Source organism: Scardinius erythrophthalmus, assembly GCF_964197995.2.
Source record: "Scardinius erythrophthalmus genome assembly, chromosome: 16".
NCBI classification, from domain to species: domain Eukaryota; kingdom Metazoa; phylum Chordata; class Actinopteri; order Cypriniformes; family Leuciscidae; genus Scardinius; species Scardinius erythrophthalmus.
In genome coordinates this window covers 17,223,850-17,247,588 of record NC_138236.1, presented here as the reverse complement: position 1 = coordinate 17,247,588, position 23,739 = coordinate 17,223,850, and the positions used below count along the sequence as shown (strand labels likewise).

At 44.0% G+C, this 23,739-nt stretch overlaps 1 protein-coding gene across 1 annotated transcript; it reads left to right on the top strand.

Moving 5' to 3' along the window:
- Window positions 1-1,472: 1,472 nt before the first annotated feature.
- Window positions 1,473-3,632, top strand: mrpl17 (mitochondrial ribosomal protein L17). The gene is made up of 3 exons (XM_081388785.1): window positions 1,473-2,058; window positions 2,740-2,808; window positions 2,904-3,632. Exons 1-3 carry the CDS (start codon window positions 1,885-1,887, stop codon window positions 3,162-3,164), a joined length of 504 nt encoding a protein of 167 aa, XP_081244911.1. The 5' UTR covers window positions 1,473-1,884; the 3' UTR covers window positions 3,165-3,632.
- The last annotated feature ends 20,107 nt before the right edge of the window (window positions 3,633-23,739 follow it).

The window sequence follows — 23,739 nt, the reverse complement described above, 5'->3', positions numbered from 1 at the left end:
ATAACGCATTGTTCATTATAAACATGGGATTATGAATTATATTGAGAACGTCGTACATAGAAAACATGCCGTAATGTACCCTGAGTGTTACATAGCCGCATTCATCGTGAAGCATGCTAGCGATTTGCAAAGATTAATATAAATATTAATATAAAGGTTAATAAAAAGTTACACTCACTTCAGTTCTTCTGGAGGTGCAGCAGGAACACGAACAGTTGGTACCGATCCTTTTTTCAGAAGCAGCTTCTTAGCAAAACCAGCTTTATACTGACCCTCGTTTGTAAATTAGTCTGGTGTGTGAAATGATTCGCGCAAACATGAAAGCATTGACGTTGATCGTGAGGAATATTCCCTTCAAAAACAGACTTAGCCACTGCGTCTTCAGCGGTTCGGATTTTGGAACATCAAAATGACTGCTGTGTTCGTTATTACACCCAAGAACAGAACACCACAATCGCTTAGACGCCATTCTGCTCCAGCGTATCAACAATGACCGCGCGGACTATGATGACAGCTCGCTCACAAGCGAGGGCGGGTCTGTGTTGAAACGCTGCTGTCAATCAACAATCATGGGAGGGGTGTCCGATCTTGTGACGTCACAAGATCGAACGGCTTGATTTGAGACAGGGGAAAACATATAAGGAGATAAAAAAAAAATACTGGATGGATTTTTATCATTTTATGATGGTTGTGTACAGGCACTGCCAACACACATTTCAGTACAATCAACTTGTAAAAGTGCATGTACCATTATATGACCCCTTTAAGATTTTCTCTAAGAATCACTCATTAAATCTGGTCAGCATGACATGATATGTCTGTTCCTTCAACAGGACAATGCAGGTGTGGACCAGGCACCTCCACAAAAAATGCAGCGCTTGGCAATCAAAGTCAAGGACCAGCAGTTGGAACCAGGCAGCTTGAAGAAAATGTGCTATTTATGTAGCATATACATACATTTTTGTAACGTTTTAAATATTTAATATATATGTCATATTGTGTTGGTACGTTTTGATTTCAATGCATAATAAAAAATTAAATATAAACTGTGTTTTTGTTTATATATCCAGGACAACACACATTAATTAACATTAATGTTATATTAATGTGCACTTTATGCCAAAATAGATCATTTTCATCTCCTGTCTCTGAGCTGATTAAATGTTAAAAATAAGCTGCACACTAAGCCAAAGGACAACATTGTAACAACATATATGATTTCTATTTTCTACAATTTATGGCTGAAGACAATGGTTCTATAATGCTGTATATTGACTATTTTGGTATACATTTTCTTGCACGAAGAGTCTGCATCCTAAACATAATCAGATAAAGGTTTGTTTTAAAAACATGTTTTTTATAACAGAATTAAACTTTAAGATTTAAGCTTTGCTTTTACTTCTTGGGGAGCATACCCCAAGACCTTTTCTACTTTACTTTTATTAGTGGGCCTTTTGTAAGAGGGGCCTTTTGGAGGAGTTTATATGCATATGGGCATCAGACACTCCAAGCACAGAGACGAAACTGAGAGGATAACTTTTAAGCTTTAGGTTAAATATAAAGACATAAAGCTTTTTAAGGGGTAAATTTTAACCTTATTTAGTGCTTGATGTAATCGCTTTTGTCAAACCGTGCATGCGGAACCTTACTCAAGTCTGGTTTTTCATGCCGGACTCTTCAGACCGACGTACCATGTCACATGTATTGTAGCTGAACGTACAACCTTTTACTGTAGTTTAAATAAATGCACTTGTTTATATACTGTGGATGCAGTCGCTGATCACAGCAGCGCTCGTCTGAGTTCTCTTTACTTTTGCAGTATATTTACGTTGTGTAACAAAGGGGATTTCTTTTCTGGAGTAGTGTCCTTGATCGCTTCTTGAAATGCGACTCACCCTGCGGGCTTTGATTTCCCATGGCCGAGTGGCTCGTCGGATGGGACTCGGACCTGAGTCCAGAATCAACATGCTTCGGAACATACTCACTGGTCTGGTTCGACACGAGAGAATAGAGACAACAAGAGCCCGAGCCGATGAAGTTCGCTTTTACGCTGAAAAGGCAAGTACAAGCAGGCTACAAGTTTTCAGTAACGTACCTAATTTACATTTATTATATAAATAAATACATATTAAATACAAATTTTGTTTCATCTTGGACTTCTGAAAAAATGTTTTGTATATATATATATATATATATATATATATATATATATATATATATATATATATATATATATATATATATATATATTAAGAGTTAAGCTGAAATGCCCAAACAGTGAAATTCTGATTAAAGTAATTTAAGGTATAGTTCAAACTAAATAATGAAAATTATGTCATCATTTAGGCTACTCACCCTCAAATGCCAAACCTGTCTGAATTTCGTTTTGCAAAAGAAGATATTTTGTAGAATATGGGCAACCAAATAAACAGTTTATGAAAGCCCCATTGAAAAAAATAATACTATGGAAGTCAATGGGGCCCATCAACTGTTTGGTTACTGACATTCTTCAAAATATCTTTTTGTGTTCAGCAGAAGAAAAAAAAAAGTAGTTTGGGAACAACTTGAGGGTGACTAAATGGTGACACATTTTTGTGTGAACTATCCCTTTAAAGAGTTTTGTGGTTTCAACAATTAAAATTCTTTAAAACGATTATTGTTTTTGAATGATTTTGTTTCTAAATTCTTGAATTAGCCTAATTATTATTATTTTTTTTACATTTGTGTTTTCTTTTTTAGATTATTGACTATGCAAAAAAGGGAGAAACTAATGAAAAGTCAATGAAAATGGCTGATTTCTGGCTAACGGTAAGTTTTCAGTCATTGCTTAATAAGTTTTAACAATGTGCTAACAGTGTTTCTGAGTAAAGGACATCTACATTGATATATATTTTTTCATTCAGGAAAAAGATTTGATCCCCAAACTCTTCAAAGTTCTGGCGGTAAGATTTGAGAATCAGACAGGTGGATATACGCACATGGCCCGCATTCCTAACAGAGAGAATCTGGACCACGCAGCCATGGCTGTCCTGGAGTACAAAGGCAACCCTTTCCCTCCCCTGTCCCCCATGAAACGTGTCCGTGAACTGAGCTTGGTAAACCAACTTCTGAAAGGATACCGAGAAGAAAAAGCTCAAATGGTCGCTGAGAAAAAGGACTTCTAATCTTGCACTGTATTTGTACATTATATTTCATGTCATAAACCAGTATACATTTAATTAAAATATCAGTTTTTGTTCTCAATATTGTGTGTGTATGGTTGATTATCTAACATGCCCATGACATTTTTTTTTAATCAGTATTTTAAAATAAAAACGGGTATATCTGCGTAAGATGAGCGTGTCTGGGGTCCTGTAACTGGTCACAAACAGATGTTTTTATTTTTTTTGCCATTTTTTATTAGCATTTTGTCTTCACTAATTAATTCCAGATGAACCTGTGGTGTGACAAGTGAATGAAAGTATACATAGATATTAGAAAGATATTATTTTGTATGAATCTGTTCGTTCTAAAGTACTTATCTTTGTTTGGGTGCAACCTCCTGCTTTTATTTTCTTGCATCCCAATATGGGTCAACACGGTTGGATATAAAAATTGGTCAAATTTTTATTATAAATATTGTAAAATCTAGGATTCACTTTGATGAATGAAGGGATGTGAGACTACATGGTTTTAAGCTGATTTTCAAGCCCCATGACAATAATTTATTAGGGAGTTGTTTGTACTTTAGACTAGTAGGTTTACAATTAGCTACCTTCATTGCTAAACTGACTGCAAAAAGAACCAAACAAGCCATTGTAGTAAAACAGACCATTTTAATTTGGCAAAAAGGGTATGCACTGCCAAGTCATTTGACACTATTAAAATGCATTCAGTATGAACAGTGCAACAGAAATGTGCTTAACTGAATCTTTCTGTGCTCCCGAATGTGATGTGCTATTATCTATCATACATTCAAAAAGTGTGTTCTCTCTTCTCTGCTAGGTGTGCACACTCACTGAAGAGATGGGGGAAAAAATCATCGCAAAGCCTTTTAGAATAACCTTTTCTAGTGGCTTCCTTACAAATCAAGTTGCAAATAAAAAAAAAAATCACACAAACCTAGCTTTAATAATTCTTCAAGTATGGTTCATCTCTTTAAAAAACTATGTTGAATATAAATATGTCATTATGTACAATTTATAGACTTAGATTTAAAACGGGTCAATTTCAGATGGAGATTATATAGGATATGTTAATATATATAACATAAATACGACCCACAGCTTGTTTTTCTTAAAACAAACATAGCAGTGATAATGGGCATTTTACAGATAAAACCTTCACATTTTACCTGTACATTTGTCATTCACTCTATTGCATTATGATTGCATTTTCAAGGGTCTCTGATGATAATGAAATAAGTGTTTAAAAACAGTAAAGTGCTCCATGCAGTCAATACAAAGTGTTTCTTTAAGAGTAGAGCTATATTTTCATCAGACACTCAAGTAAACAAACCTTGCGACTAAATGATTCTACTTTGTACTCACAGACAGAATATATCCGCTTCATGACCGCTGCGAGTGTTATTACAAATGTATAACAAAGTTAGTTGGATTGAATCTGAACTCCACAAACCCCTGCACGGTATTATCTGCTATTATGGAATAAATTATATACATTAACAAGTGCAGCCTCATACTTTTCAACACAGCTTTACATTACTGGTAATGTAAACACTAAAATGCATGCCATGTATGTAGCCTACATCCAAGTTTACTCGACTACATGTACTCACACTATCAGTGAATCAGCACGAAATAAAATCCTAACAAAGAATTAATGAATAAAGGATAACTACACTCGGTTACTAACGTAACCTCGGTTCTCTCTAGAGAGGTAACGAGTGTTGCGTAAGTTTAGATTACGCTACGGGAAAAACTCCTTTTCTTGAGAACATTGAAGCAAAAAATTATCCTTAATTTTTAATAATTTAAAACGCATTTGCTGCAGCAAGCAGACATAGGCGAGGCAGCTTGCGCGCCTACTGGCTGCTCTGCGGCAACTGCTGCAACCTATCAGTGCGTCTGCCATAAATTCAGCACCAATGGGAAGCCTTCCCTGCGCTACGTCATGGCCCGCCAATATGGGTGTGGCCTAGGCCTATAAATACCCATCGCTCGGGTTGCACTATGATTTCAGTCGACTGGAAACCATAACGCAGCACAAGCACGGCAGGTTACGCAACACTCGTTCCCTCTCTAGAGAGAACCGAGGTTACGTTAGTAACTGAGTGTCGTTCTCTTACGAGAGTACTCTCGTGTTGCGTAAGTTTAGCAGAACAGGGCGGGACGACTCGGTATTATGAAGATAGGTGCTTACACATATATACAGTTAAGGCTATATATATATATATACCTTGAAACTGCATAGGCCCACAGGACGTTGCAAACATATCGACAGTCTGAACGAACTGAGTTGGTCAGACGTGCTTAATGTAGCATAATCAGACTGAGAACAGCCTAGCCTGTAGGGCAGGCACTTCTAGGTTATAGAACCAATGTAGACAGGAAGGCCCAGCCTGCCGCCATACAAATGTCTTGAAGTGAGACCCCACTTGTCCAGGCCCACGATGAGGCCATGCCTCTAGTGGAGTGGGCCCTAACACCCAAGGGGCAATCCAAGCCCTTGGATGCATAAGCTGACGCAATAGCGTCCACTATCCATCTGGACAGGGTCTGTTTCGAGATGGCTAGCCCTTTAATGTGGCCACCGAAAGAAACGAAAAGCTGCTCTGTCTGCCTGAAGGCAGCAGAACGTTCCACATAAATCCTCAAAGCCCTTACTGGGCAAAGGAAATTAACCCCAACCTCACTGTCGGATGCAGGGAGGGCTGACAGGGAAATAACTTGCGCTCTAAACGGAGTCGCAAGCACCTTCGGGACATATCCATGCCTTGGTTTGAGGATGACCTTAGAGTCATTAGGCCCAAATTCCAGACACGTAGCACTCACAGAGAGCGTGTGTAGGTCGCCCACCCGTTTTACTGAGGCCAATGCCAGCAGAAAAGCAGTTTTGAAGGAAAGTTATTTCAGCTCTACCGCATGTAATGGTTCAAATGGGCCGCCTTTCATGGCCTCTAGGACCGTAGAAAGGTCCCAAACTGGAACCGAGGGGGCCCAAGGAGGGTTCAGCCTCCTAGCTCCCCTGAGGAAACGGATTATGAGGTCATTCTTTCCCAGCGACTGGCCATTTACAGGTTTCGTAAATGCTGCTATGGCCGCCACATACACCTTGAGCGTGGATGGGGTTCTTCCACTGTCCAACAGCTCTTGTAAGAAAGAAAGCACCACCGTTACCTCACAATTTAGCGGGTCCAATTCATGAGCTGAACACCATTCAGCAAACACTGACCATTTAGACATATAGAGTCGTCTAGTAGACGGAGCTCTAGCCTGTGTGATCGTGATCATCACTCCCTCCGGGAGTTGAAATGGTAATAATTGATCGCCCACACCTGTAGGGCCCACAGCTCGGGGTATGGGTGCCAAACTGCACCCCTGGCCTGAGACAACAGGTCCTTCCTCAGCGGAATCGGCCATAGAGCTGTGCTCCCCAGCTCCATCAACTCTGGGAACCACACTTGATTCTCCCAGAGCGGGGCTATCAGTATTATTGAGCATTTGCACTCCCTGATTCGCTTGATTACCTGTGGTAACAAGGCAACCGGGGGAAATGCATAGAGAGGGCGTCTGGGCCAGTTTAGGGCCAGCGCGTCCCTTTCTTTTGAAAAGAATATTGAGCAATGAGCGTTGGCTTGTGACGCGAACAGGTCTACCTCCGTTCTGTAGAGCCCTGCACGGGCCAAAAACTCCAGCCCTAACCCGGCCCTGGCCCGTGGTGTTCAAGCCCTACCCGGCCCCAGCCCGACAACGGCTGCAATTTTTTCAGCCCGAACCTGACCCGACCCGAGACGTATCACTTTAAGCTCTCCCTGACGCGCGCTCTTTGATTTGCACTCTCTGATGCAAATCGCGTCTCTGCGCGTCTCTGCTTCACGCACGGCACATCACAGTCTACTAAAAGGTAAACTTTTATTATTGGCCTGAAACATCACCAATCATGCCCACAAATATTGAACAGACTGTTCATTAGAGAGAAGCATAAGCATGCAGTAGAGAATATAGCGCCACGGGATCCAACCGCAAAAATAAGTAAATAAACGGCCTACCTTTCTTTGCTTTTAAGAAAACTAAAGAACAATGTTCAAAAATGAAGAACTCTTTGCCAACTGGCTAATGTTAAATAATATTAATAAAAAATAAAAAAAAATAAAAATTCTCCCTGATCCTCTGCATGGTCAACTGTCACCTGTTAATGCACGTGAGTGACGCGTGCGTATTTGGAACAATTTGCGTATTGCGTTTGTGTTGCTTAGGAGATCTATAATATTTATAAAAATAATAAATACAACAATATTTCACACACATTATGTGACGTGTGCTCTGCACATATATGGGCACAATGAAAGGAGAGAAGCTAAATAAGCCCGAGTCCGACCCGAGCCCGATCTGTAAAAAAAAAAAAATGGCCCGAGCCCGGCCCGAATGGGCTTATACTGCTCTGCCGAAGATGTCCCAGATGTTTCGCACCACCAGGGGATGCAAGGACCATTCCCCTGGGGGAAGCTTGGCCCTGGACAACATGTCTGGGCCCACATTCAGGACGCCCGGCACATGCACTGCTCTCAGCGAGCACAGATTGTGCTGGGCCCATATAAGGAGACGTTTTGCTCTTGCAAGAAGGCTCCGGGACCTGAGACCGCCCTGGCGATTTATGTAAGACACCACTGACATGTTGTCTGTTCTGACTAGAACGTGGTGGTTCCTCAGCACAGGGAGGAAAAACTGAAGGGAATTCTCGACCGCTTTCATCCCTAGACATTTTATGTGTAGACACTTTTCTGCGTCTGACCACAGGCCCATTGATGGCCTCACTTCGTAAAGGGCACCCCAACCCGTGTTGGAGGCATCTGTCGAGACTACTTTGACTTTTGAGGCTATGCCCAGGTTCACTCCGGACTAATACCAGTCAGCCCTCGTCCATGGTTTCAGCGCTGCTGCGCATGTCTGATTCACCGTGAGACGAAGCAAACCTGATGTCCATGCTCGCGCTGGAACACGCCGCCTCAGCCATAGCTGATAAGGGCGTATGTATAGCAGACCCAGCCGCAGCACCGTCGAGGCTGAGGCCATAAGACCCATCATCCTCTGAAACACTCTGAGGGGAAGATTCCTCCTTACTATGAATGTCGCTGCTAGGCGCTGGATTACTGCCACGCGTTCCAGCGTTAGGCGCACCAGCATAGACCTGGAGTCCAACTCTATCCCTAGAAAGGACGTTTCCTGACTGGGAGATTGATTGCTTTTGGCCCAGTTGACCCTGAGACCCAACTGTTCCAGATGGTCCAGCAACAGCGCTCTGTATAACACCAGTTCCTCTTTCGACTGCGCTAAAATCAGCCAGTCGTCCAAATAGTTCAGAATTCTCACGCCCCTTCGTCTGAGGGGCGCGAGCGCTGTGTCCATGCATTTCGTAAATGTACGAGGTGCTAAAGACAGGCAGAACGGAAGGACGGTGTACTGATAAGTCTGGCCCTCGAAGGCGAATCTCAAGAATGGCCTGTGACGGGCTGCTATTTGAATCTGAAAGTACGTGTCTTTCAGATCCACTGATATAAACCAGTCCCCCGGTCGAATTAGAGCGAGGATTTGTCTAGTAGTGAGCATTTAGAATGGGCGTATCATAAGAGCTTTGTTCAAACGCCTGAGATCTAGTATGGGGCGGAGCCCGCCGTCCTTCTTCGGTACTAAGCCTCGGCCAAGGGGACGGTCTCTACCGCCCCTTTCCTTAGCAAATTCGCTATCTCGGTGCGAAGTAGGTGTGCTACTTCCTGATTCACCGAAGTTTCGACCCGGGCTGTGAAGCGCGGCGGTCTGCGAGCGAATTGTTTTGAGACCCCTGGCCATTCACACGAAAAAGCGTGGGAATCGATTCCAGGGGTCTCAAAATGGGTAGAATGAAATCTCGGCTCCGGTCGCTGATATTCAGGGACTCGGGGACCCGGCCATGATGATGTACTTTGTTCATCAAGTTCACATTCAATGGGGCAGTCGGCACTTTGTGCGGCAGTTCTGTAACTAACATCCCGGCCGTAGAAACGGGAAGGTGTTGTGTTACAGACGAGGCTGTGTGAGCTCGCGGCATGAGGCACGAGGCAGACACGTGATTTACCCCTGAAACACCACCAGCGTGAGCTGGGTTCATACGCTGGGGCATTATGTGTGTGCGTAACACAGATACAGTCGTGTTCATAGGTAGGGGTGAGCACTGTACAGCGGGCACATTTCCTACACTTAAAACATGAACGGCATGAGCCGGTTTGACTGATATGGACCCCGGGGTGGTGTGAGACACTGCGTGGGTAATGCCTATGTGTAGGGGTGAGCACTGGGAAGTGGGCACTCTTTCTACACTTAGCGGTCGAGCGGCATGAGCCAGCTTTATTGTTTTCGACCCTGGATGAGTGTAACTCACAGAAAGGGTAGTGTTTATGTGTAGGGGTGGGCACTGAGTAGTGGGCACATTTCCGACATTCAAAACACCTTCGGCCTGAGCTGGAATATGACCAGACATAATCCTCTTTTTGAGATTTATGTGGGTCACCGTGACAACGGTGTTTGTGTGCAGGCGAGCGAGTTGAGAAACCGACTCGTTGGCTGCTGAATACACTCTTCGAATCACCTCTGTTGAGGGAACTGAGAGAGCGGGTCCTGCCGATTTCGATGGCGGTCCGGCCGTAGCGGGACTTAGCCATCGGCGCCTTCCTAGGGGGACTAGGAAGACTTAGGAGGCTCAAAGTTCGGCGCGAACTTGGGCCTGGGTCCCCAGGCGGGAGGCGGTCTGCGGCGGCTAGTGGAGCGCGAGCGCTGACGCACATCCCGAGCCTGGCGATGCTGTGAGGCAGGCGGCGGAGGCTGTGGGGGCGCTGGTTTCCGAGCGGGCGGCTGCTTCTTAGCGCGACACGCTGCGGAACTGGAGCGCCGCGGTAGGAAGTGTCTCAGGTGCCGGATAGCGCAGCAGGTGATAATCCAGCCGGCATCCTCTTAGCTCAAGCTCGTCCCGCTGAGTGCTGTTCGACAGCGCAGCTTCTCTTCTCGGAAGATCCAGCGAAGTGAGTCACACGCTGAAAGGAGACGAAATCATAGTGCAACCCAAGCAATGGGTATTTATAGGCCTAGGCCACACCCATATTGGCGGGCCATGACGTAGCACAGGGAAGGCTTCCCATTGGTGCTGAAGTCATGGCAGACGCACTGATAGGTTGCAGCAGTTGCCGCAGAGCAGCCAATAGGATGCGCGAGCTCGCCTATGTCTGCTTGCTGCAGCAAATGTGTTTTAAATTATTAAAAATTAAGGATAATTTTTTGCTTCAATATTCTCGAGAAAAGGAGTTTTTCCTGTAGCGTAATCTAAACTTACGCAACACGAGAGTACTCTCGTAAGAAAACATGAAACCATGGTTCGAATTACGTGGGAGCCAGTGGGAGCTGAGCTCCCATAGAGAGAAGATGAGCTCCCATGAAAGCAGTAAAATCATACACCTGTGGGGGTCTCTAAAAATCATCAGCACCATTATTTTAAGTTATAAATAAAGCACCTTTTCCTTCAGACTACTGTAGCGTGACTTAAAAGATAGGACAAGATGCCAAACACATGGATCTCGCAGGATCTCGGATCGTCATCACACTACATCCTTATGCTTCGCTTTCTGCCTGGACTTTTACTGACTTTTCTCAACTCACAGAAGTGACGTCAACGTCCGATCTAGCAGTAGCATAACCCATCAGGCAAGTGTTTTTTAACATAGGCGTAATTTGGGGTGGGACATGTCCCCACCACTTTTTGCTAAGGTTGATATTGTCCCCACCACTTTTGAAACATCTCGCGGCACTAATATACCAATACAAATAAATAAAACATCTTCAGTTAACTAGCAGAGCATTCATTTCGTTCTTCTGTTAAATAAGAGGCGATCTAGCGCTGAAATGTGTTGTTTTTTAAATCAAGTGATCAAAGTGCTCGTTGCGGCTGCGATCAGTGGCGCGGATACGGTTCTCTTGTGGCTCGCGCACAGTCTGCACTCGGACGGCACTCTGCACTATGCACTGGACCATTAAAGTTTTCGGATCTGTTTATTTATTCACGTGAAAATTCTTAACACTAACAACAGATATTAGACCTCATTAAACTACAAATTAAACCAAATGTACTATTTAAATTGAATTGTGTTAGCAACGCTTTTTTATTAGGCTAAACATTATTATTTAATTACATTAAGCACCGCGGCTGCTCATAGGCTACTTTTTTTTTCTTTTTTTAAAGAGACCCACACAAAGATGAAATCATAATTCGAACCACGCATGAAACACATACAATACCACTACATAGGCTAATTGGTATTTTATCGCCGCATCACCAGAGTAGCCTACACTAATGGCGGCACTGATCGTTAACACTAAATAGAGTTTACAGACATAACATGCTCATATACATCGGAAAACAATTAATGTGAACAGTCTACAATGATGGCGTGCATTTTTTTTTATACCTGTAAAAGACGATATTAATATGATACACGTTCAAGCGATGCCCTGCCCCCTTCACCGTTGCTTATCGAGAATGAAGCGTACGTATCGCGTAGAACTATATGCAAATATAAGTTATGTTGACGCGATCGAACCAATCACATACATCCTTCTCCAGCTACAATAATATATTGTATTAATTTGAAGCAACGCGTATACAACCCAAAATATTTGCAACAAGCATTTAGATGAAAACAGTAATGATAATAAAATAATATCGAATATAAATCTGAAAATAATCTCTTAAGCATAAACACATGGAAACCACAGAAATACATAAGAAAACTGATGGCGATAATAATTATGCAACTTATCAAATAATAATAATAATAATAATAATAATGATTATATATATATATATATATATATATATATATATATATATATATATATATATATATATATATATATATAAGAAGCTGTTAATTTTGAGAATTATTCAGCTAGCTACCACATGCACCCGAAAAGAAAAAAATAGTCATAAACTTCAGTACAAGGATAAAACAGATATGTTTATGAACAATCATGGATTAGATTAGTCACTCTTTGTATTTGTATTGCATGTCCAGTTTGAATCTAAACAGCCTAGATTTCACGTCACTCACAAACACTTGAGTCCATTGAGCGCCGTGCTCCATTGTGATGTCATAGAGATCTGTAGAACTAACAACTGAGTGCAGAGGAATCTTACATTTTGTAGCGAGTCGGCAAATGATCGTGAGTATGCTTTTTATTCAGGGTTTGGAGATTTGAATTTTAATATTTGTATTACTCAAATTAGAATCTACTTAAACAATATAACGTTATTGACTCGATGCAGATACATGAATAGGCATGCTATAGCCTACAGTGGTAATTTGTGTGGAAAATTTTGGGGAGGCTAATATGTAAATTGGGTTTAATGTTTTTAATATACTAACGTTAGCTATTTGTTGATATGCTCCCATACACAGATGATATCCTCCTATATTCTTGATATTTAATGACACATTATTATCTCAGTCAACAAAACACATTAAATCAACAAATACAGACTATGACCATTTTAATGTTCATAAATGGAGAGCTCCATAGACGTTATCTTGTCTTTGGAACTCCACCACTCCTTTAATATGATCAATTCTTATATGGACCTGTCTTTCAGTCTCTCTTGCTTTGAGATCCTTTATATTCTTTGACCAACCAATAGCAGATCTGATGACACATTGAACTGACAAAGCTAATTGGCCTTAATGGTTATCTCTGTATCTCTGACTGTAACTGATTAGCTACATATCTAAAAGGAGGTAATTTTCATTTAGCCTCCTTATGCCTTTAATGGCCATTCTGGACAGACAAATGTCCATTTGAATATTTATTCCCATTGGTTTGGAGCCTTTATTGCTGTCATCCTATTCTATTCGTGCAGTAAATAAAATTTGCCTTGACTACCAGGCATGATAGAAAAAAATATATTTTTTACATTATATGCATCTTAGTTATCCACATTAGTAGTTAAATTGATAAAATATAAACTTTTTCTGCTTAATTGTTCATTTTGAATAGATTTTGAAAGAGGCTCTTGCAATAGGTTCCCTTGTCTCTTCTGATTGAAAGCCATGAGCATACACTGTAGAAATTTTATTTTTTCGAGTATTTTGATAACTAAGACAAACAGTTTCCAGGTTTGTATGTACTTACTCCACTCATCTCTTCCATTTCTGTCTTTCACAGTGTTTTACATATAGAGATTGCAGAAGGCAGTATTGTCCAGTTCTTTAGATCATCATCAAATCCAAATCAATATGAGTATGTCAACCTTTCCCCTCGGTTTTCCTGAGAGTGCAGAGCAGTCCTTATGTCCTGAACTCTCAGATGAGCTCACCATGGCCCTTGCTGCAGGGGAGTGGTGGGCAATAATGGAGGTTTCACATCCCATCTCTGAGGAGCCTGAGTATGGGGACCTCACCTCAGGGTTGTGGTGGGGAACAGTGGAGGCAGGAGAAACTCCATGCCCCACATCCCTGAAGTCCATGAAGCAGAACAAGGCAGAGGGAGCACCTGTGCCCACCAGGTCCCAACAGGAATCAACTGTGCATGCCAGTTCTAAGAAGTTGAACCTCACCTCATCCCTGGCCTTCAAGGATGCATCTGAGAAGGCCCTGAACTCAGATACAACACTGAAATCCACAGAACAGCAGAGAAAGTGGAGGCAGAAAAAGCAACAGGAAGCACCAGTGGCTGTTGAGTCCCCACAGAAAGCACCTGTGGCAGTCGAGTCCCCACAGAAAGCACCTGTGCCCACTGGATCTCCACGGGGAGAACCTGTGCCCCAGTCTCTACGGAGACCACCTGTGCCTGCCCCAAAGGTGCTCGCATGTTCCTCACATCGAGCACTAATGCCAGAAAAGGTCACAGATAGGCGAAAGCTAAATATCTCTGAGCTTCTTAGGCAGGAGCGGCTGCAGCAGCAGAAGCCTCAAGCTCCTTCTCTTCGGGCAAAACTGCCTGACAACATATTAAAGAGGCCAAAGATCCCTGAGCCTCTGAGAGGAGAGCTGCTGCAGCAGAGGCCTCAAGCTTCTTCTCCTCGAGGAGCACCCATTCCTGACAAGACCTCAAAGAGGGAAAAACTAGAGGTCCCTGAGCCACTGAGACGAGAGCTACTGCAGCTGAAGCCTCAAGCTTCTCTTCAGGGAACACTGCCTGACAATATCTCAAAGAGGCAAAAGCTAAAGATCCCTGAGCCTCTGAGAGGGGAGCTGCTGCAGCAGAGGCCTCGAGCTTCTTCTCTTCAGGGAGCACCCATTCCTGACAAAACCTCAAAGAGAGAAAAACTAGAGGTCCCTGTGCCACTGAGACGAGAGCTACTGCAGCTGAAGCCTCAAGCTTCTCTTCAGGGAACACTGCCTGTCAATATCTCAAAGAGGCAAAAGCTAAAGATCCCTGAGCCTCTGAGAGGGGAGCTGCTGCAGCAGAGGCCTCGAGCTTCTTCTCTTCAGGGAGCACCCATTCCTGACAAAACCTCAAAGAGAGAAAAACTAGAGGTCCCTGAGCCACTGAGACGAGAGCTACTGCAGCTGAAGCCTCAAGCTTCTCTCCAGGGAACACTGCCTGTCAATATCTCAAAGAGGCAAAAGCTAAAGATTCCTGAGCCTCTGAGACGGGAGCTGCTGCAGCAGAGGCCTCAAGCTTCTCTTCAGGGAGCACCCATTCCTAACAAGGCCGCAAACAGGGAAAAACTAAAGATCTTGGAGCCACTGAAGCAGGAGATGCTGCAGCAGAAGCCTGTCTGTTGTGCACAGGGATCACCTGTCCCTGAGAAGGTTCCAGAGAAGAGAAATCTGATCTCTGAGCTACTGGGGAAGGAGCTGGTGCAGCAGAAGCCCCAAGCCGATAAACCTTTGCCTGACAGAACCCCAGTGGGAGCGTCTGAGCATGCCAGGACCCCACAGGGAGCAGCAGTGCCTGCGGCAGTGCCCTCTGAGGCTCTGATCCCAAAAGGTGCGCTTGTGCATTCGGGGACCTCACAGGGATCACTTGTGCCTGCAGATTCCTCCAAATTGGGAGAAAGCCTCAGGATCCCTAAGCAGCAGAGGCAGAAGCAGAAGGAGCAGCAGGGACAGCAGAGGCAGCAGAATATCCCACAGGGAGCTTCTGTGTCTCCTGAGACATCACAGAGTGCACTTGTTCCACCTTGTTTCCCACAGGGAGCATCTGGGTTTCATCCGTGGCAGCAGAAACCAAGTCCCTTTGCACAGTCCCATCCTGGACCACCCATGTCCAGTCAGAGTAAGATGCAGTGTCAGTGGAGCACAGAAGCATCTGTAAGTCCCTTCCATCTCTTGTTTTTACTTATTTTCAGATTTATATATATAAAAAAAAAAAAATGTAAACATTGACTTCAAATATGCTTCTATGTTTTCTAGGTCCTCTGTTCAAACCCTTTTATATAGTATTTCAAAACTATAGAAAGATATGTGTTTAGATTAAGTCTAACAAGCACTCATTAATGATTGTTTGTTTCTTCAACAGGACAATGTAGTGTGTCAGCTACCTCCCCAAAATAAAATGTGTGTGGAAAGTGACAAGAAGGTGCAGCTGAATCCTAAACTGAGGAGCCATAATAAGATAAGCACTTCACACCTGGACCAGAGCAGCCTTCAGCCCAGGTCCCAGCTGAACCGGAAGAGAGCATTGGTAAGTTCCCTCCTTTTTTTCAGATTTAAAAATGTAAACACTTTAATAATTTAATATATGACTAGTATCATATTCTTTTCAGTTTATAGAACCCTCATATTGAAATTGTAGAAGGGACATGTATTAAGATTTTCTCTAAGAATCACTCATTAAATCTGCAGCGTGACATGATATGTCTGTTCGTTCAACAGGACAATGCAGGTGTGGACCAGGCAACTCCACAAAAAATGCAGCGCTTGGCAATCAAAGTCAAGGACCAGCAGTTGGAACCAGGCAGCTTGAAGAAAATGTGCTATTTATGTAGCATATACATACATTTTTGTAACGTTTTAAATATTTAATAGATATATGTTATATTGTGTTGGTACGTTTTGATTGGAATGCATAATAAAAAATCAAATATAAACTGTGCTTTTGTTTATATATACAGGACAACACATTAATTAACACTAATGTTATATAAATGTGCACTTCAAGCCAAAATAGATCATTTTCATCTCCTGTCTCTGAGCTGATTACCGGTAAATGTTAAAAATAAGCTGCACACTATAAGCCAAAGGATAACATTGTAACAACATATATTATTTCTATTTTCTACAAAAGATTTGATCCCCAAGCTCTTCAAAGTTCTGGCGGTAAGATTTGAGAATCAGACAGGTGGATATACGCACATGGCCCGCATTCCTAACAGAGAGAATCTGGACCACGCAGCCATGGCTGTCCTGGAGTACAAAGGCAACCCTTTCCCTCCCCTGTCCCCCATGAAACGTGTCCGTGAACTGAGCTTGGTAAACCAACTTCTGAAAGGATACCGAGAAGAAAAAGCTCAAATGGTCGCTGAGAAAAAGGACTTCTAATCTTGCACTGTATTTGTACATTATATTTCATGTCATAAACCAGTATACATTTAATTAAAATATCAGTTTTTGTTCTCAATATTGTGTGTGTATGGTTGATTATCTAACATGCCCATGACATTTTTTTTTAATCAGTATTTTAAAATAAAAACGGGTATATCTGCGTAAGATGAGCGTGTCTGGGGTCCTGTAACTGGTCACAAACAGATGTTTTTATTTTTTTTGCCATTTTTTATTAGCATTTTGTCTTCACTAATTAATTCCAGATGAACCTGTGGTGTGACAAGTGAATGAAAGTATACATAGATATTAGAAAGATATTATTTTGTATGAATCTGTTCGTTCTAAAGTACTTATCTTTGTTTGGGTGCAACCTCCTGCTTTTATTTTCTTGCATCCCAATATGGGTCAACACGGTTGGATATAAAAATTGGTCAAATTTTTATTATAAATATTGTAAAATCTAGGATTCACTTTGATGAATGAAGGGATGTGAGACTACATGGTTTTAAGCTGATTTTCAAGCCCCATGACAATAATTTATTAGGGAGTTGTTTGTACTTTAGACTAGTAGGTTTACAATTAGCTACCTTCATTGCTAAACTGACTGCAAAAAGAACCAAACAAGCCATTGTAGTAAAACAGACCATTTTAATTTGGCAAAAAGGGTATGCACTGCCAAGTCATTTGACACTATTAAAATGCATTCAGTATGAACAGTGCAACAGAAATGTGCTTAACTGAATCTTTCTGTGCTCCCGAATGTGATGTGCTATTATCTATCATACATTCAAAAAGTGTGTTCTCTCTTCTCTGCTAGGTGTGCACACTCACTGAAGAGATGGGGGAAAAAATCATCGCAAAGCCTTTTAGAATAACCTTTTCTAGTGGCTTCCTTACAAATCAAGTTGCAAATAAAAAAAAAAATCACACAAACCTAGCTTTAATAATTCTTCAAGTATGGTTCATCTCTTTAAAAAACTATGTTGAATATAAATATGTCATTATGTACAATTTATAGACTTAGATTTAAAACGGGTCAATTTCAGATGGAGATTATATAGGATATGTTAATATATATAACATAAATACGACCCACAGCTTGTTTTTCTTAAAACAAACATAGCAGTGATAATGGGCATTTTACAGATAAAACCTTCACATTTTACCTGTACATTTGTCATTCACTCTATTGCATTATGATTGCATTTTCAAGGGTCTCTGATGATAATGAAATAAGTGTTTAAAAACAGTAAAGTGCTCCATGCAGTCAATACAAAGTGTTTCTTTAAGAGTAGAGCTATATTTTCATCAGACACTCAAGTAAACAAACCTTGCGACTAAATGATTCTACTTTGTACTCACAGACAGAATATATCCGCTTCATGACCGCTGCGAGTGTTATTACAAATGTATAACAAAGTTAGTTGGATTGAATCTGAACTCCACAAACCCCTGCACGGTATTATCTGCTATTATGGAATAAATTATATACATTAACAAGTGCAGCCTCATACTTTTCAACACAGCTTTACATTACTGGTAATGTAAACACTAAAATGCATGCCATGTATGTAGCCTACATCCAAGTTTACTCGACTACATGTACTCACACTATCAGTGAATCAGCACGAAATAAAATCCTAACAAAGAATTAATGAATAAAGGATAACTACACTCGGTTACTAACGTAACCTCGGTTCTCTCTAGAGAGGTAACGAGTGTTGCGTAAGTTTAGATTACGCTACGGGAAAAACTCCTTTTCTTGAGAACATTGAAGCAAAAAATTATCCTTAATTTTTAATAATTTAAAACGCATTTGCTGCAGCAAGCAGACATAGGCGAGGCAGCTTGCGCGCCTACTGGCTGCTCTGCGGCAACTGCTGCAACCTATCAGTGCGTCTGCCATAAATTCAGCACCAATGGGAAGCCTTCCCTGCGCTACGTCATGGCCCGCCAATATGGGTGTGGCCTAGGCCTATAAATACCCATCGCTCGGGTTGCACTATGATTTCAGTCGACTGGAAACCATAACGCAGCACAAGCACGGCAGGTTACGCAACACTCGTTCCCTCTCTAGAGAGAACCGAGGTTACGTTAGTAACTGAGTGTCGTTCTCTTACGAGAGTACTCTCGTGTTGCGTAAGTTTAGCAGAACAGGGCGGGACGACTCGGTATTATGAAGATAGGTGCTTACACATATATACAGTTAAGGCTATATATATATATATACCTTGAAACTGCATAGGCCCACAGGACGTTGCAAACATATCGACAGTCTGAACGAACTGAGTTGGTCAGACGTGCTTAATGTAGCATAATCAGACTGAGAACAGCCTAGCCTGTAGGGCAGGCACTTCTAGGTTATAGAACCAATGTAGACAGGAAGGCCCAGCCTGCCGCCATACAAATGTCTTGAAGTGAGACCCCACTTGTCCAGGCCCACGATGAGGCCATGCCTCTAGTGGAGTGGGCCCTAACACCCAAGGGGCAATCCAAGCCCTTGGATGCATAAGCTGACGCAATAGCGTCCACTATCCATCTGGACAGGGTCTGTTTCGAGATGGCTAGCCCTTTAATGTGGCCACCGAAAGAAACGAAAAGCTGCTCTGTCTGCCTGAAGGCAGCAGAACGTTCCACATAAATCCTCAAAGCCCTTACTGGGCAAAGGAAATTAACCCCAACCTCACTGTCGGATGCAGGGAGGGCTGACAGGGAAATAACTTGCGCTCTAAACGGAGTCGCAAGCACCTTCGGGACATATCCATGCCTTGGTTTGAGGATGACCTTAGAGTCATTAGGCCCAAATTCCAGACACGTAGCACTCACAGAGAGCGTGTGTAGGTCGCCCACCCGTTTTACTGAGGCCAATGCCAGCAGAAAAGCAGTTTTGAAGGAAAGTTATTTCAGCTCTACCGCATGTAATGGTTCAAATGGGCCGCCTTTCATGGCCTCTAGGACCGTAGAAAGGTCCCAAACTGGAACCGAGGGGGCCCAAGGAGGGTTCAGCCTCCTAGCTCCCCTGAGGAAACGGATTATGAGGTCATTCTTTCCCAGCGACTGGCCATTTACAGGTTTCGTAAATGCTGCTATGGCCGCCACATACACCTTGAGCGTGGATGGGGTTCTTCCACTGTCCAACAGCTCTTGTAAGAAAGAAAGCACCACCGTTACCTCACAATTTAGCGGGTCCAATTCATGAGCTGAACACCATTCAGCAAACACTGACCATTTAGACATATAGAGTCGTCTAGTAGACGGAGCTCTAGCCTGTGTGATCGTGATCATCACTCCCTCCGGGAGTTGAAATGGTAATAATTGATCGCCCACACCTGTAGGGCCCACAGCTCGGGGTATGGGTGCCAAACTGCACCCCTGGCCTGAGACAACAGGTCCTTCCTCAGCGGAATCGGCCATAGAGCTGTGCTCCCCAGCTCCATCAACTCTGGGAACCACACTTGATTCTCCCAGAGCGGGGCTATCAGTATTATTGAGCATTTGCACTCCCTGATTCGCTTGATTACCTGTGGTAACAAGGCAACCGGGGGAAATGCATAGAGAGGGCGTCTGGGCCAGTTTAGGGCCAGCGCGTCCCTTTCTTTTGAAAAGAATATTGAGCAATGAGCGTTGGCTTGTGACGCGAACAGGTCTACCTCCGTTCTGTAGAGCCCTGCACGGGCCAAAAACTCCAGCCCTAACCCGGCCCTGGCCCGTGGTGTTCAAGCCCTACCCGGCCCCAGCCCGACAACGGCTGCAATTTTTTCAGCCCGAACCTGACCCGACCCGAGACGTATCACTTTAAGCTCTCCCTGACGCGCGCTCTTTGATTTGCACTCTCTGATGCAAATCGCGTCTCTGCGCGTCTCTGCTTCACGCACGGCACATCACAGTCTACTAAAAGGTAAACTTTTATTATTGGCCTGAAACATCACCAATCATGCCCACAAATATTGAACAGACTGTTCATTAGAGAGAAGCATAAGCATGCAGTAGAGAATATAGCGCCACGGGATCCAACCGCAAAAATAAGTAAATAAACGGCCTACCTTTCTTTGCTTTTAAGAAAACTAAAGAACAATGTTCAAAAATGAAGAACTCTTTGCCAACTGGCTAATGTTAAATAATATTAATAAAAAATAAAAAAAAATAAAAATTCTCCCTGATCCTCTGCATGGTCAACTGTCACCTGTTAATGCACGTGAGTGACGCGTGCGTATTTGGAACAATTTGCGTATTGCGTTTGTGTTGCTTAGGAGATCTATAATATTTATAAAAATAATAAATACAACAATATTTCACACACATTATGTGACGTGTGCTCTGCACATATATGGGCACAATGAAAGGAGAGAAGCTAAATAAGCCCGAGTCCGACCCGAGCCCGATCTGTAAAAAAAAAAAAATGGCCCGAGCCCGGCCCGAATGGGCTTATACTGCTCTGCCGAAGATGTCCCAGATGTTTCGCACCACCAGGGGATGCAAGGACCATTCCCCTGGGGGAAGCTTGGCCCTGGACAACATGTCTGGGCCCACATTCAGGACGCCCGGCACATGCACTGCTCTCAGCGAGCACAGATTGTGCTGGGCCCATATAAGGAGACGTTTTGCTCTTGCAAGAAGGCTCCGGGACCTGAGACCGCCCTGGCGATTTATGTAAGACACCACTGACATGTTGTCTGTTCTGACTAGAACGTGGTGGTTCCTCAGCACAGGGAGGAAAAACTGAAGGGAATTCTCGACCGCTTTCATCCCTAGACATTTTATGTGTAGACACTTTTCTGCGTCTGACCACAGGCCCATTGATGGCCTCACTTCGTAAAGGGCACCCCAACCCGTGTTGGAGGCATCTGTCGAGACTACTTTGACTTTTGAGGCTATGCCCAGGTTCACTCCGGACTAATACCAGTCAGCCCTCGTCCATGGTTTCAGCGCTGCTGCGCATGTCTGATTCACCGTGAGACGAAGCAAACCTGATGTCCATGCTCGCGCTGGAACACGCCGCCTCAGCCATAGCTGATAAGGGCGTATGTATAGCAGACCCAGCCGCAGCACCGTCGAGGCTGAGGCCATAAGACCCATCATCCTCTGAAACACTCTGAGGGGAAGATTCCTCCTTACTATGAATGTCGCTGCTAGGCGCTGGATTACTGCCACGCGTTCCAGCGTTAGGCGCACCAGCATAGACCTGGAGTCCAACTCTATCCCTAGAAAGGACGTTTCCTGACTGGGAGATTGATTGCTTTTGGCCCAGTTGACCCTGAGACCCAACTGTTCCAGATGGTCCAGCAACAGCGCTCTGTATAACACCAGTTCCTCTTTCGACTGCGCTAAAATCAGCCAGTCGTCCAAATAGTTCAGAATTCTCACGCCCCTTCGTCTGAGGGGCGCGAGCGCTGTGTCCATGCATTTCGTAAATGTACGAGGTGCTAAAGACAGGCAGAACGGAAGGACGGTGTACTGATAAGTCTGGCCCTCGAAGGCGAATCTCAAGAATGGCCTGTGACGGGCTGCTATTTGAATCTGAAAGTACGTGTCTTTCAGATCCACTGATATAAACCAGTCCCCCGGTCGAATTAGAGCGAGGATTTGTCTAGTAGTGAGCATTTAGAATGGGCGTATCATAAGAGCTTTGTTCAAACGCCTGAGATCTAGTATGGGGCGGAGCCCGCCGTCCTTCTTCGGTACTAAGCCTCGGCCAAGGGGACGGTCTCTACCGCCCCTTTCCTTAGCAAATTCGCTATCTCGGTGCGAAGTAGGTGTGCTACTTCCTGATTCACCGAAGTTTCGACCCGGGCTGTGAAGCGCGGCGGTCTGCGAGCGAATTGTTTTGAGACCCCTGGCCATTCACACGAAAAAGCGTGGGAATCGATTCCAGGGGTCTCAAAATGGGTAGAATGAAATCTCGGCTCCGGTCGCTGATATTCAGGGACTCGGGGACCCGGCCATGATGATGTACTTTGTTCATCAAGTTCACATTCAATGGGGCAGTCGGCACTTTGTGCGGCAGTTCTGTAACTAACATCCCGGCCGTAGAAACGGGAAGGTGTTGTGTTACAGACGAGGCTGTGTGAGCTCGCGGCATGAGGCACGAGGCAGACACGTGATTTACCCCTGAAACACCACCAGCGTGAGCTGGGTTCATACGCTGGGGCATTATGTGTGTGCGTAACACAGATACAGTCGTGTTCATAGGTAGGGGTGAGCACTGTACAGCGGGCACATTTCCTACACTTAAAACATGAACGGCATGAGCCGGTTTGACTGATATGGACCCCGGGGTGGTGTGAGACACTGCGTGGGTAATGCCTATGTGTAGGGGTGAGCACTGGGAAGTGGGCACTCTTTCTACACTTAGCGGTCGAGCGGCATGAGCCAGCTTTATTGTTTTCGACCCTGGATGAGTGTAACTCACAGAAAGGGTAGTGTTTATGTGTAGGGGTGGGCACTGAGTAGTGGGCACATTTCCGACATTCAAAACACCTTCGGCCTGAGCTGGAATATGACCAGACATAATCCTCTTTTTGAGATTTATGTGGGTCACCGTGACAACGGTGTTTGTGTGCAGGCGAGCGAGTTGAGAAACCGACTCGTTGGCTGCTGAATACACTCTTCGAATCACCTCTGTTGAGGGAACTGAGAGAGCGGGTCCTGCCGATTTCGATGGCGGTCCGGCCGTAGCGGGACTTAGCCATCGGCGCCTTCCTAGGGGGACTAGGAAGACTTAGGAGGCTCAAAGTTCGGCGCGAACTTGGGCCTGGGTCCCCAGGCGGGAGGCGGTCTGCGGCGGCTAGTGGAGCGCGAGCGCTGACGCACATCCCGAGCCTGGCGATGCTGTGAGGCAGGCGGCGGAGGCTGTGGGGGCGCTGGTTTCCGAGCGGGCGGCTGCTTCTTAGCGCGACACGCTGCGGAACTGGAGCGCCGCGGTAGGAAGTGTCTCAGGTGCCGGATAGCGCAGCAGGTGATAATCCAGCCGGCATCCTCTTAGCTCAAGCTCGTCCCGCTGAGTGCTGTTCGAC